Here is a 16,843-nt window from a genome sequence, read left to right as displayed (position 1 = left end):
ACTGTTCAAAGCATGGGGATGCAAACATTTGCAAAAAAGGGATTGAAATTGCTGCAACTAATCTGCTATGTTTCACCATTGTCACTTAATTTTACAATATATGTTGTATGTGAATAGTCAATTAGTATACATTGAGATATATATTAATATTATAATTAATGTAACATGAAAAAACACCACAATATTATATATATAGGGGTTCCCCTATTCTTCTGTGGGCTTGCATACATATATGCATACACATATACACAGTGGGGAAAATAAGTATTTGATACACTGCCGATTTTGTAAGTTTTTGCATCTACAAAAAATTGAGAGGTCTGTAATTTTTATAGTAGGTACACTTCAACTGTGAAAGACAAGATCTAAAAATAAAAACCTGAAAAATCACAATGTATTATTTTTACATAATTAATTTGCATTTTATTGCATGAAATAAGTATTTGATCACCCACCAACCAGCAAGAATTCTGGCTCTCACAGACCTGTTTTTCTTTAAGAAGCCCTCCTACTCTGCACTCCTTATTTGTATTAATTGCACCTGTTTGAACTCGTTACCTGTGTAAAAGACACCTGTCCACACACTAAATCACACCCCAACCTCACCACCATGGCCAAGACCAAAGAGCTGTCTAAGCAAACAATGGACAAAATTATAGACTTGCACAAAGCTGGGATGGGCTACAGGACAATAGGCAAGCAGCTTGGTGAGAAGGCAGCAACTGTTGGCACAATTATTAGAAAATGGAAGAAACATAAGATGACTGTCAATCTTCCTCGTTCTGGGGCTCCATGCGAAATCTTACCTCGTGAGGTAAGGATGCTTCTGAGAGAGGTCAGGAATCAGCCCAGAACTACATTGGAGGACCTGGTCAGTGACCTCAAGAGAGCTGGGACCACAGTCTCAAACATTACCATTAGTAACACACAACGCCTTTATGGATTTAAATCCTGCAGGGAATGTGAGGTCCCCCTACTCACATTAGCACATGTCCAGGCCATTTTGAAGTTCGCCAATTACCATCTGGATGATCCAGAGGAGGAATAGGAGAAGGTCACGTGGCAGATGAGACCAAAATGGAGCTTTTTGGTTTCAACTCCACTGGTAGTGTTTAGAGGAAGAAGAAGAATGAGTACCACCCCAAGAAAAACATCCCAACAGTGAAGCATGGTGTAGGAAACATCATACTTTGTGGGTGCTTTTCTGCAAAGGGAACAGGATGTCTGCATCATATTTTAGGGAGGATTTATCGCGAGATTTTGGTCAACAACCCTCCTTCCCTTAGTAAGAGCATTGAAGATGGGTCGTGGATAGGGTCTTCCAGCATGACAATAACCCAAAACACACAGCCAGGGCAACTAAGGAGTGGCTCTGTAAGAAGCATTTCAAGGTCCTGGAGTGGCCTAGCCAGTCTCTAGACATGAATCCAATAGAAAATCTTTGGAGGAAGCTGAAACTCAATGTTGATCAATGACAGCCCGAAACTTGAAAGATCTGGAGAAGATCTGTATAGAGGAGGGGGCCAAAATCCCTGCTGCAGTGTTTGTAAACTTGGTCAAGAACTACAGGAAACGACTGACCTCTATAATTGCAAACAAAGGTTTCTGTACCAAATATTAAGTTTCTATTGGATCAAATACTTATTTCATGCAATAAAATGCAAATTAATTATGTAAAAATCATTCAATGTGATTTTCTGGGTTATTTTTTATTTGAAGATTCTGTCTCTCACAGTTGAAGTGTACCTAACGATAAAAATTACAGACCTCTCTATTCTTTGTAGGTGGGGAAACTTGCAAAATCGACAGTGTATCAAATACTTATTTTCCCCACTGTATCCATACACACACATACTATAGTACACATATTATTTATTGAAAGTATTGAGATATATAGTAAAAATAATTAACTTCAGTTATACAATGTATTGTAAAAATTCTATATGTACATGTGCATAAATGCACATTAATGGGTTGCGTGTGTGTCATACATTTAACCCTGCTGTTCTGTTGGTCAAAAATGACCGACTTTGAACTTCAATATTCTTTAAAATATTCAAGATGCGGCTCTGAAACCCGTGGCCGACCGACCCATCCTCATTTAAGTCAATCAACCACAAGTTTCAGAATCGCATCTTGAACACCCCAAAAAATACCAAAGTTCAAAATAGGTCTCCCCAGACCGAACAGAACAGCAGGGTTAATTCATGATTTTATATGTAATTGTTTAATACACTTATTATGGTTGCTGTACATAAATTGGTAAATTTATTTTTTACGAGATGTTGGCTTTAGTGCTTAGAATTATATACTTCTAGATATATACTAAAAATAGCAAGTTTTCTTGTGTATTTATAGCATAATATCTATGTGCACATTTATGCAAGAAAATGCCCTATTTTTTATATATGTATTAAATCCAGTTTACAATTTATGTGCAGCAGTTAGACAATTAATTACACATAAAATCCTGGATTACATGTATCAGACAGGCACAAACACAGTCTGTAAAGAATGTTTCGAACATCCCTCTCTTCTGTCTATGTATCCATCTATATATCTTTCTACCTATCTATTTAGCATATATTTAGAATTTATCGCTAAAAATAAAGTGTAAACATAAGAATCTACTTATCATTAATTACCTATTTGTACAATTAAGAACCAGAGGAGAATTCCAGAACACAGAACATATACCGACAATCTCTTAATAAGTTGTTAAATAATTTATTTTATTTTTTATACAAAGTTGTTTTTGTTTCCAGTAACTGGAGCACAATGTCAGGTTGATGGTTTTTTTCATGTCACTGTATTTTTGGCAGGTTTTGGGGTACAGGCCTTTTTTTTTTCAGGGGGTGGACTTGAGAGAAATGCAAAGAGCTTAATTTTATTGCCTTGGAAAACAACACACCCGGAAAAAAAAATCTATAATTTTCTATATACAAAGTGACAGGAAGATCTGTACAAAACAAGTAACAAATTGTATATATATATATATATATATATATATATATATATATATATATATATATATTATATGTATGGGCGGTGTAATAATAGAAGGGCATGGGGTTGGAAGGGTGATATATTATGACAGGGAATCATTCAGAGTCCTTTCAGCCTAATATATACAAGCGATAAGATTTTTATAACTTATTCTGTAAAAAATATATATACATCTCAACATACAATTTAGTCTGTACAACACATAGCACTTACATACACATACAACTCTTATTTATAATGTGAATACCCTGGTCATCTCAGCTGGTAAAGCGCTTTAAAAAGAGGTTCTTGGGGTGAGGAGGGTAGGGATGAGCTGCAGCCTTTGGAGAAGAGGTCTTGAGATGAAGGCAGTCAGGAGGAGGCCCCCTCTGTGGATGTGAGGTCCTGGGGTGAGGAGGGGATGGAAAAGGTGCAGGCTGGACTGGAGCTCCTGCAATGGGAAGGAAAAGGGAGAGGTGCAAGCTCTAGAGGAAGTGGAAGGAAAGAGGTTCAGTCTCTGGGGTTATGTGATGTAGTAGGGAAAGAAAATGTGCAGTCTCTGGGGAGAAGGGTGAAGGAATAGGTGCAGTCTCTGGGGGAGAAGGGTGAAGGAATAGGTGCAGTCTCTGGGGGAGAAGGGTGAAGGAAGAGGTGCAGTCTCTGGGGGAGAAGGGTGAAGGAAGAGGTGCAGTCTCTGGGGGAGAAGGGTGAAGGAAGAGGTGCAGTCTCTGGGGGAGAAGGGTGAAGGAAGAGGTGCAGTCTCTGGGGGAGAAGGGTGAAGGAATAGGTGCAGTCTCTGGGGAGAAGGGTGAAGGAATAGGTGCAGTCTCTGGGGAGAAGGGTGAAGGAAGAGGTGCAGTCTCTGGGGGAGAAGGGTGAAGGAAGAGGTGCAGTCTCTGGGGAGAAGGGTGAAGGAAGAGGTGCAGTCTCTGGGGGAGAAGGGTGAAGGAATAGGTGCAGTCTCTGGGGGAGAAGGGTGAAGGAAGAGGTGCAGTCTCTGGGGGAGAAGGGTGAAGGAAGAGGTGCAGTCTCTGGGGAGAAGGGTGAAGGAAGAGGTGCAGTCTCTGGGGAGAAGGGTGAAGGAAGAGGTGCAGTCTCTGGGGAAGAAGGGTGAAGGAATAGGTGCAGTCTCTGGGGGAGAAGGGTGAAGGAAGAGGTGCAGTCTCTGGGGGAGAAGGGTGAAGGAAGAGGTGCAGTCTCTGGGGAAGAAGGGTGAAGGAATAGGTGCAGTCTCTGGGGAAGAAGGGTGAAGGAAGAGGTGCAGGCTCTGGGGAAGAAGGGTGAAGGAATAGGTGCAGGCTCTGGGGAAGAAGGGTGAAGGAAGAGGTGCAGGCTCTGGGGAAGAAGGGTGAAGGAAGAGGTGCAGTCTCTGGGGGAGAAGGTTAAAGGAAGAGGTGCAGGCTCTGGGTAAAAGGTTAAAGGAAGAGGTGCAGGCTCTGGGGTAAAAGGGTAAAAGTATAGGTGCAGTCTCTGGGGAGGAGGGTGAAAAACAAGGTTCAGTCTCTGGGGATAAGGGTGAAGGAAGAGGTGCTGTCTCTGGGGATATGAGGGAGGGAATAGGTGCAGGCTCTGGGGGTTCCATAAGGAAGGAGTTTAGGAAGAGGTGCAGTCTCTGAAGGAGAGGATCACAAGGTGTCCGAGTTATTGCTGCATGGACTCAGCAGATTCAAGTTTGCGTTTTTGTGCTTTTTCAACAACCTGGAGATTTTCTCATCATCTGAGTTGGGGTCCAGGGGTTTGTTGTACTCATCATCCTCCTCATTGTCTGAGCTCTCTTTCATCTTCTCTGTTTCGGAGTCATGCTTCTTCTTGGCTGTGGCCATCTCTGCTGCATGTCTTTTCCTCCACTTTGTCCTCCGATTTTGGAACCAAACCTATATAACAAGCAGGATAATCACCCATGAGAAACCACAACCATGTGTCCTAGCACAATACACAGTGTGTGCAGGGTATGTGATACACAACTGCTGCTAATAAGTAAGAACACATCTACATACACTCTGTAACTGTATGTCTATGGTATCAGAAATAATGCTTACGTTATACAAATAATACTTTCCACATTGTATATAATAATGATGCAAGGTGGAAACAATAAAAGCAAAGAATAACTGCTCACTGTTAAGACCTAATTATTTTGATAATAAAGTAAGTTGCTAATTGCTAATAAATTTGCTATGGAGTATCTTTCTATCTCTCTATATATACTGTGACTACACTGTAAGAGCATCATATAAAATAAAGTATGTACTGATATATACATATATATTATACTGGTAAATTGTACATTGCTAAATCATACAATAACAATGTGTCTCTAGTACCATATATAAAATTACTTTACATTTATAGCAATATAGAAAATATGAAATATATTGTGCTGACTATCACAATAAGGTATGACACATATAACATATTACTGATAAAAACCCAGTACTAGTATCTACAAGTTCCATAAGTTGTAGTGTTATTTATAATTAATTACATGCATATATAAATATATATATATATATATATATATATACACTAATTAAAAACTAATACTAGTATCTACAAGTTCCATAAATTATAGTGTTACTTATAATTAATTACATGCAGATATAAATATATATACATACAAAAATAATATATATATATAAATATATATACAGTATATTCCATAAGTTATAGTGTTAAATATAATTATTTATATGAAGATATAAATATATATATATATATATATATATACACATAATATATATATAAATATATATACAGTATATTCCATAACTTATAGTGTTAATTATAATTAATTACATGCAGATATAAATAAATAAATATATATATATATATATACATACACACATAATATATATATATATATATATATATATAAATATATATACAGTATATTCCATAAGTTATAGTGTTACTTATAATTATATATATATATATATATATATATATATATATATACACACGCACACATACACACTGGAACTTTTTTTCAGAAGTCCCCTTTATATACAAATCCTAAAACAAGAAAAGAAAATAAATACATAAGTTATATATATATATATATATATATATATATATATATATATATGTGTGTGTGTGTGTGTGTGTGTGTGTGTGTGTGTGTGTGTGTGTGTGTGTGTGTGTGTACACATGGCGGTCGTAATGGGCTATTACATTTTCTAATTTTCTTTATTGGGAGCATTTGTGTATATTGGGGGATTGATGTATGCCTGGAAAGCTCTACAGTTGGTAATGAAATAAATGAAACGAATATAAAGAAAAAGAAAATTATAATGTGGTCTTAAAAATTACATATAAAACATTCAAGAACTATGGCAAATAATTAAAATGAATGCTTAAAAAAAAGTTGCATGGAATTTACATGATTGTAGTAATACATTTTGTGTGATGTATTATTTTTTTCTATCTTCAACAAAAAAAAAAATCTGAAAGTCCACTAACATCACATATTACCCTATCAATCGCTCCATGCCAGTTCCTTGCACCTTTGCTCCTGGTGTTATTGAGCATGCAATGCTGCATTATACTGGGCCCTTACTATGTGTCTGTACATTGTATTTCTTATTCTGCAGGCTGATCATGGACACAGTGAGCAGAGCTGTTACTATTACTATTACTATCCAGTAGATTCCCATATTAGGAGCGAATTAAAATCAAGATATTTATACTTTAGTTTTCCCAAGTACATATATACTATTTCTATAGGGATATATATTGCAATTACTTCTTTATATCCAGCTCATAAATGATTAAATTATTAGGAAAAACAACTGTTTTGCTTAAACTCTAGTAGTTCGGTGTGCAGGTGTCTCCAGCACTGCAGTCAGTCACATTCACATACATACATTATATGGTGATTATTATTATTATTTTTATAGTTTAGTGTATATAGATGTTTCCATCTGCTTTTTTTTTTATTTCAGATCGTTTAATTCTCATTTGTGCAATAAATTTGCAATTAAAATAAAACAATAAGTTATATGAAATCTCTCCTCCCTTCCCATCAAATAAACAAATGTGAAATAAAATTCCGACCAGACTGTAATTGAAATGTAGAATAAAAGTGACAGCTCAGTGATTTGTCATTATCTGTAATAGACTTGTCATTAATAATTATTACTGCCTGTCAGGAGCACTTTATGCTAATCATATCCAATACATGGTATATAGCAAAACCTGCTTCTTATTATTGTTTGCATTCTACAATTGTTGTTACATTATGATAGATTCTCTATAAACAATGTGAATGGTAGAAAAAAAAAAGACAATCGTAAAATGAAATAATACAATTTCATATATAAACTTAAAAATTATGTAAGAAAGCTATCAATAATATATGTAATATCGGTAATATTACACTATACATACTGTAATATATTATGTATTATTATTACTACAGTAGCTATATCAGTAATTATAAATATACTATGTTTTTAATATTACACTATATGTAGTAAATGGTTACATATTATTACTACTCTGCAATCTATAATTACAGTAATATACTAAAAATAGTATTATATATTACTATGTATAGTAGTAATATATATAGTAAATATTGTGTTATTGTGTGTATGTTAAATATATATATCTACACAAACCTATATATAATAAATGTGTGTGTGTATAATATATACAATATATATTCTATAATCAATGTTAATTAATATATATTTATAGTATATCACTTATAATGTAGATAGTTTTTATTATATTGTATATAATGATATACTGTGCTTTATGAGCTGAAAACTGTAGCTTAGAAACATATAGTGTTACATCTATAAAGAGCCAATCCTGATAGCAGTATCTATAAGTTACAGAATATATATAGTGCTGAACATATCCTATGTATGAAGCCGCCATATCTGTGATGCCAGGGGTGCAGCTTCTTACCTTGACCTGAGACTCGGTCATGCCCAGGGAATATGCCAGTCGTGCCCTTTCTGGCCCTGCCAAGTATTTGGTCTGCTCGAAGGTCTTCTCCAGGGCGAATATCTGTTGCCCCGAGAATGTGGGCCTCGAGTGCTTCTTTTTGCCGTCTTTGTCCAGCATCAGCCCGGCTTGTGCTAAAGACATCACCAGTAATAACAGCAATTAGTAAAGAGCCTGCTGGGCGTTGTAGTACCACCACAGAAGCAGGAAAGCACCATCAGATTCAAATCATTTTCTGGATAAGCAGCTTGGAATTTAGGATTTGGTTTCATGTTATAACTATTTATAATGACATCATGCAGCAACGTATGTGATAACAAGAAAAGCCTGAATATGGGGACACTGGTCACAATAATGTTACTGGAGGGTCTAACATCCAGGATAGAGATCTCTGACTATTAACTCTGAGGCAGCAGCCCATCGTGTTATATTCTGCTATATACTGTGCTGCACAGTATATATTGTGGTATATATGCACTATATCGTATAGAATATGGTATATACTGTCATATATAGTGATACTTACTGTACTATATATTATATACTGTAACATATACTTTGCATTGTGGTATATACTGTACAATACATATATATATATATATATATATATATATATGTAGTGTGGTATCTATTGTACTATATATATATATATATATATATATATATATATATATATATATATATATGTATTGTGGTATCTATTGTACTATATATATATATATATATATATATATATATATATATATATATATATATATATATATATATTGTGGTATTTACTGTACTATACAAATATGCATATATATATATATATATATATATATGTAGTGTGGTATCTATTGTACTATATATATATATATATATATATATATATATATATATGTAGTGTGGTATCTATTGTACTATATATATATATATATATGTATTGTGGTATCTATTGTACTATATATATATATATATATATATATATATATATGTATTGTGGTATTTACTGTACTATACAAATATGCATATATATATATATATATATATATATATATATGTAGTGTGGTATCTATTGTACTATATATATATATGTAGTGTGGTATCTATTGTACTATACATATATATATATATATGTATTGTGGTATTTACTGTACTATACAAATATGTATATATATATATATATGTATTGTGGTGTCTACTGTACGATACATATATATATATATGTATTGTGGTATCTACTGTACGATATATATATATATATATATATATATATATATATGTATTGTGGTATCTACTGTACTATGTATATATATATATATATATATATATATATATATATATATATATATATATATATATATATATATATATATATATATATATATATATAAAATCTACTAGGGTATTTTCTATACTATTTCCTCTATGTATTGTGGTTCATACTGTACTATATATAGATGCATAGTTTATATTTTGGTGTATACTGGACTATATAAACAGTATATATTGTGGTGTATACTCTGCTATATATTATCAGTTGTGGAATCTACTGTACTATATCTAGTATATATTGTGGTGTATAATGTACAATTTATAGTATATATTTTGGTGTATATGTACTGTATATATATCATATTGTGGTGCATATTGTACTATATATTATTAGTTGTGGAATCTACTGTACTATGTATAGTATATATTTTGGTGTATATTGCACTATATATATATATATCAATCATATTGTGGTGTATACTGTACTATATATTATCTGATGTGGAATCTACTGTACTATATATATATATATATATATTGGTGTATATTGCACTATATTATCTGAGGTGGAATCTACTGTACTATGTACAGTATATATTTTGGTGTATACTGTACTATATATATATTTTGGTGTATATTGGACTATATATATATATAGAGTATATATATTGTTGTATATTGCACTATATATTATCTGTTGTGGAATCTACTGTACTATGTACAGTATATATTTTGGTGTATATTGCACTATATATAGTATATATTTTGGTGTATACTGTACTATATATATATAGAATATATATATTTAGGTGTATACTGTACTATATATTTTGGTGTATATTGGACTATATATTATCTGATGTGGAATCTACAGTACTATATATAGTATATATTTTGGTGTATATTGGACTATATATAGTATATATTTTGGTGTATATTGCACTATATTATCTGTTGTGGAATCTACTGTACTATGTACAGTATATATATATTGGTGTATATTGCACTATATATTATCTGTTGTGGAATCTTCTGCACTATTCATAGTATGCACTGAGGCATACACTGTAATAATGCAGGTTATTATGAATGACACATTAATAGTAAGAATACATTTTCTGGTAATGCTGAGCTCACAGCTGTGCTGCCCTGGCCCATGTTCTGTTCCTAGTGATGATGCTGCTGCACTGATCTTCTACGTGTGATTCGTGTGGGGTCGCACTTACCAGGACAGGCCAGCCTGGGATCCCTCCATGGAGAGGTCTGCATAACTCCTGGCCAGAAGATCGGGGGTCTCCCTGGCAGCTCAGCCAGTGGTTTGGGGTATCTAGACACAGCTGCTGGGTTAAAATACATCCCCGTGGAAGTGGCAAGTCCATTGATGCGAGGCAGGCTGGAGAGCAGGGTGCCCGATGCCCCCAGAGCGGTGCCCAGGGGTCTGCTGAGAATGTCACTAATCCCATGAGGTGTCCCCAGGGGGAACTGTGCACTCAGAGCCGACAAGTTTGGGGCTTTGAAGTTAGAAGGATTCTGCAAGGCATAAGGGAACAAGGTGGTCTTCATCTCTGCCATGTTGTGCAGGGCTGCCAGGGGGGTACTGCTCAGCACGAATGCACTCTGTCTGTTAGTATCCATCTGCCCCACAGCTAACATTGGGGATGAGCGTCCAGAGCAGCCTCAGCCTGTGTGGGAAACCAGAGCAGTCCTCAGCCACCACTGAAGCCTCTGCAGAAGACCAGCCTCCAGCATCCAGCCTAGTCTATGGGCCCCTGCTGCTGCTGCTGCTGATGGATCCTGGAGGAGCGGAGTGTCCCCAGCCTGAGCCCTGCACACAGCCCACTGCCACCCAGTCATCCTGGAGCTCTGATAACTGGCCAGCACCTGCCAGCCCAGGCCCCTGATTGGCCAGCCCCAGCCCAGGCCCCCGCTCTGCACACGTCACTGCTGCGCTCAGCCCCGAGGATACAGGCAGGTGCTGCACATGGCGGTCCATGCACACTGATTTATCTCCAGCCACCAAATAAATCCCCGGCAATGAGAGTTTAGTGAGGAATCTATAGCCCTGGATCTGATCACAGGGGGAGAATGGAGATGGGATGATGGTCATTATGGGAGGACGATTCATTTGTCTTAGTTAAAAAGGCAAGAAATAAAGTGCAATAATCACAGTGATCTATAGTAAATAATTACCCACAGAGAAGCAGCAGACACTCGTGGATATATATATATATATATATATATATATATATATATATATATATATATATATATATATATATATTTAGATATATTGGGTCCTTATAAATCACCAAGAGCAAATAGATCTCCACTCATTGTGCTCAATTATCCCAAACAGCTACAACTTGTAGCATCGATGTGGGGTCTGCTGCCAAAATGGAAATTATTATTATTATTTATTATAAGTAGTGGAATCATTATTCTGGAGGCTCTTGGTAGTATCACACCTTTTATTATTATTATTATTATTATTACTATGTTATTATATATTTATCAGTATTATTGTAGTAGTATTATCATTGTTGGATTATTTTATTGTATTATCATTGTTGGATTATGGTATTATTATTATTATTATATTATTATTATTATTGCAATTGTTTTATAGTATTATTATTCTATTGTATTATCATTGTTGTGTTACAGTATTATTATATTATTGTCATTGTTGTTTTGTAGTAATATTATTTTATTGTATTATCATTGCTGTTATTGTATTATAATCATTATATTATTATCATTGTTGTTGTATTATAGTATTACTGGTTGCATTCATATTATTGCAGTATTATTATAGTATTATTGTATCAGATATATATATATATATATATATATATATATATATATATATATATATATATATATATATATATAGTAATGTTGTTTATTCTGTTGGTGCTAAAGAGTAGTTTTATTAGTGAATGTATCTATTTGGGTCTTTCTGCATTTATGGGTTTATTTATTTGGTGTTGCTTAGCTGTTTTCTCACTTTCAGTAGTGGTGTTAGTTGCATTATTGCTCCTATTATCAGCATTAGAACTCTTTTACTACTAGCAGTTATATTGTGGATATAGTTGTATTGTAGCAGTCCTAACATTACATAAGTTCCTAATATTTATTAGATTATTTCTATTACTCCATGAATATGCTTCTATTTTACTTTTCGGATGTTTGAAACTTCCAACCTTTGCAGACACAGCGGTGCGACTTTTGCTTGTTTTCCAGAGAGGAGAAGTTCTGCAGCAGCAGCGGCGGCAGGCGGTGGTGGGAGATTCGGGGGGCACACATTGGAGGTAGGGACTTTACAGGCAGAACACAATAGAGACAGTAAATGGAGATTGTGCATTCAGCCATCACACCCCACAATGTCTTCTCATCACTAGGAGCTTTTTGTCTTCAGGCTTCCATTGTATATAGTCTGAAGACCCCTTCTCTCTCTCCTGGAGATATTATTATGTGCTGAGACCCTCCACATGGAGAGGGTTATATGTGGATATAGGAGAGGCCTGTCTGCTAGAATGAATGAGAAATGATGGGATGTGACCTGTCCTGATTGCCCAGAGTGACAAACTGCTGCCATTAATATAGTCCTGAAATGACAAGGTCCCCAGCTCCCTCCCAGACCTCTGTCCATTATACACACAGGGTATACACACCATATACATACACCAACACCTCCATTATTCATATGTATCTATTATCTATCTATCTATCTATCTATCTATCATTTATCTATATGTCTATCTATCTATCTATTATCTATCTATCATCTATTATCTATCTATCTATCTATCTATCTATCTATCTATCTATCTATCTATCTATCATCTATCTATATGTCTATCTATTATCTATCTATCGATTATCTATCTATCTATCTATCTATTCATCTATCTATCTATCTATCTATCTATTATCTATCTATCTATCTATCTATCCATCCATCTATCTATCTATCTATCTATCTATCTATCTATCTATCTATCTATCTATCTATCTATCTATCTATCATCTATCTGTCAATCTATCTATCTATGTCTATATATTTATCTATCTATTATCTATCTATCTATCTATCTATCTATCTATCTATCTCTATCTATCTATCTATCTATCTATCAATCATCTATCTGTCAATCTATCTATCTATGTCTATATATTTATCTATCTATTATCTATCTATCTATCTATCTATCTATCTATCTATCTATCTATCTATCTATCTATCTATCTCTATATATCTATCTATCTATCTATCTATGTCTCTATATGTCTATATATTTATTATCTATCATCTATTATCTATCTATCTATCTATCTATCTATCTATCTATCTATCTATCTATCATCTATCTATTATCTATATCCATCCATTCTTCTATCAATCTATCTACCTATCTTTTTTTTCTGATTTTATATCTATCTATCTATTATCTATCCATCCGTCCATCTATCCTTAGGCTCCTTCTCTAGAATATCTGTTCTATAGTCAGACCCTACAGAAAAATGAGAAATTGCACCAATATTATTAATTATTTTTCGAATACATCCGTACCTGTTTTTTTTTCTTTATTTGAACATAAAGAATTGTAATAAGACTGGATATCATCACTGCTTCGATCATTGCGGTTAGTTGCAGTATAATATCCTGTGTATTAGTTTGTCTCTAATACCTGAGACTTAGGATCATTTCAACTAATTACTGTAGATTCGGAATATTTCCCATTGTACATATGGGTTTATGGATGGATATATTAATCACATAATATTTATGCTCCAAACTTCGATTTTGTGTCCTGGTTCTAACGGGTTAAGTGTTTTAATCACAATTATAATTCATAGACTTAAGTTAGAGTTTAGGATAATGGCGATCTGTAATCTACTATCACTTTATTAGTTTTTTTTTATTCTGTTTAATATTATGTTCTTGTTGCTATTGTTTGTATTATTGTTATGATTATCACAGTATGAATGCTAGGAGTGTAGAAGCCTCATAGTAAGGGGGCAAGTAAAGAGCAGGGCTCCCCTGTATGCCTTCACATCTGGAGATGTAATATGTAGCTGCCATCAAACAAATGTCTGCTTGTCTTCAGTACAGATTGCTGGTGTATGATTATTACCTATTAAACAATATATTTGCAATTTAAAAGCATATTGCTTCCTTTTTTTACTTACAGTCATCCTGTCTGCAGATCTGCTGCACAACAAGTCCCATACTCTTCCTCCTCTGCAGTTAGTATAGCAGGAGCCAGCAGTCACTGACCTGTATACAGCCAGGTGTCCCTCATCCATGTGTGTGTGTGTATATATATATATATATATATATATATATATATATATATATATATATATATGTATATTCATCCATGTGTGTGTGTATGTATATATATATATATATATATATATATATATATATATATATATATATATATATATATATATATACATATATATATATGTATATATATATATATATATATATATATATATATTATTTTGGGACGCTATTGATCTTCTATTGGACAGTATCAGATGATAGGTGAAATGTCGCAGATGATAGGTGAAATGTCGCAGATGATAGGTGAAATGTCGCAGATGATAGGTGAAATGTCGCACATATGTCACTCCAGGCTGAGAGAGCAGATCTGTGGAGTCGCAGGATGCTGCCGCATTTGTCGCTGTCACTGACACTTGTGGGGCAGTAATCGTGCCCTGCTCCTCTCTCCTCTGCACTGATATGGACAGTCATAATGGACGTCCCAAAATACTGTTTTATCTCTTGTGATGACCTGTATTGGGGAAAAGCTTTATACATAATTATTAATGAGATTTAGCGCTAATAATATATATACTTATTATTATTATTATTATTATTTATAAATTTAATAATGCAACTAATAAAAACACAATACTAAATACCGCAGGGTAATATTAATGCAATAATGAATAATTCCAATATAATAAACAACATCATAAATAAATATTGTAACGCTATGATTATTGCTGCAAATGATAATCATTATCTTTGGATTATTATTATTTGAATTTTAGTCATTTTCAGATTTCGAAAAAGCACAAATATGTAAACACTTTTATGCCCCAAAAGACAAAAAATATTAAAAGACTGATACGGCTAACCAGAAAAAAATGATATTTGCAAGCTATCAGAGCACGGAGGCTCCTTCATCGGAAGTATATATATATTTTTTTATTGCACATCATGAAAGAGCAGAAAGAGAAAGGTTACAGTGACATAATCACATAGTGCTAGTACTATGAGTATAGGATTATTAAAAATGAAGTAAATGAATATTATTATTATTATTATTATTATTACTATTATTGTGATCCACATAATCTTTACTACCAATATCTCTATTAAAAGAGGTCTACAATAGTTCAGGACTGCTGGATTATAATTTATAGGTCGATGATTATTATTTGTAGATATTTTCACTCCTGAGCAGAAATAATAATAATAATAATAATAATAATAATAATAATATTATTATTATTATAACAACAATGAAATAAAAATAATATATTATTATTATTAATAATAATAATAATAATACAGACAATAACAGCAAGAACATAGTACTCTACTACTCTTATTAATAATAATAATAATAATAATAATAATAATATTAATAAAAATAAAACACCTAATCCAAAAATAAACATAATCATAATTATAATGATATAATAATAGTACAGATAATAATACTACACATAATTGTTAACCTAATAATAACCATAATAAATATAATATAGTAATAAACCTAATAATAAACATAATTAACCTAATAATAATAAACATATAATTAATCTAATAACATAACCTAATAATAAACATAATAATAGACATAATTAATCTAGTAATAAACACAATACTACAGATAATAATAATAATAATAATAATAATAATAATAATAATAATATGAAACAAATTATAATATTTAACTATGAAAATTTTGAATCAATTATTATTATAATAAAATATTGAATTATTCTTGTAGCTTTTAACACTTGAGTACTAATATATAGTTATTTCTATACCGATGCATATTTTTTTATTGTGAATGCCCCTATGGGTATATTCCTATAAGTCAATATGTGTGAATTTCATCATCATCATTATTGGCCACAGTAGATGGGCAGTCCTGGGATAAAAGCTGCTGGATCAGAACCTTCAGGCACAGTGGGGTCTGTGGAGAGGGGAGGTCGCTGTCTGGATGGGCAGGACCCTCAGTGTGTCAGCAGATGTGATAGTAATGGCTCTTTATAGACCCCCTCTCTTTATGGCCAGACCTGTAAAATCCTCCAGTTCTCCTGTGAGTTTATGTAGAGCTGATCTGTCATCCAGCCCTCAGCTCCATGTTACCCAGAGATGTCCTGTAAATGCACTTCTTCACATTCACACACTCTGCTCCTGAGAAATTCTCCTTTCATTACAAGCCTAATGCAGAAATAATCTAAGCTGGACATATTGTAGTAACACAGTGATCACTTTCATCAGTTACTCGTTGTTTTTTTTTCTCTTAAACCAGAAAATATCAATAGGAAACAAGGTTTACAGAATAGAAGATGGATAAGTTGAGTGTTTATATTTTATTAATATTGTGTTTGT

General features: G+C 33.4%; 1 protein-coding gene across 1 annotated transcript; it reads right to left on the bottom strand.

The window, feature by feature from the left end:
- Positions 1–4,573: 4,573 nt before the first annotated feature.
- On the bottom strand, positions 4,574–11,003 carry NKX6-2 (NK6 homeobox 2). The gene is made up of 3 exons (XM_069755903.1): positions 10,422–11,003; positions 7,900–8,072; positions 4,574–4,859 (listed from the first exon to the last, which is right to left on the bottom strand). The coding sequence occupies exons 1-3, from the start codon at positions 10,846–10,848 to the stop codon at positions 4,611–4,613; spliced, it is 849 nt and encodes a 282-aa protein (XP_069612004.1). The 5' UTR covers positions 10,849–11,003; the 3' UTR covers positions 4,574–4,610.
- Positions 11,004–16,843: the final 5,840 nt, after the last annotated feature.

This window comes from Ranitomeya imitator, chromosome 2, assembly GCF_032444005.1.
Source record: "Ranitomeya imitator isolate aRanImi1 chromosome 2, aRanImi1.pri, whole genome shotgun sequence".
NCBI classification, from domain to species: Eukaryota; Metazoa; Chordata; class Amphibia; order Anura; family Dendrobatidae; genus Ranitomeya; species Ranitomeya imitator.
The sequence above is the reverse complement of the archived record's forward strand: the minus strand, read 5'-3'. Positions and strand labels throughout refer to the sequence as shown.

Bases quoted from the DNA above. Each gene is read 5' to 3' on its own strand.
- NKX6-2 (XM_069755903.1), bottom strand. From the start codon at position 10,848: ATGTTAGCTGTGGGGCAGATGGATACTAACAGACAGAGTGCATTCGTG. The intron at 8,073-10,421 runs GTAAGTGCGACC...TGATGTCTTTAG, and splicing joins TCCCAGGCTGGCCTGTCCTG to CACAAGCCGGGCTGATGCTG. The intron at 4,860-7,899 runs GTAAGAAGCTGC...CTTGTTATATAG, and splicing joins TGACCGAGTCTCAGGTCAAG to GTTTGGTTCCAAAATCGGAG.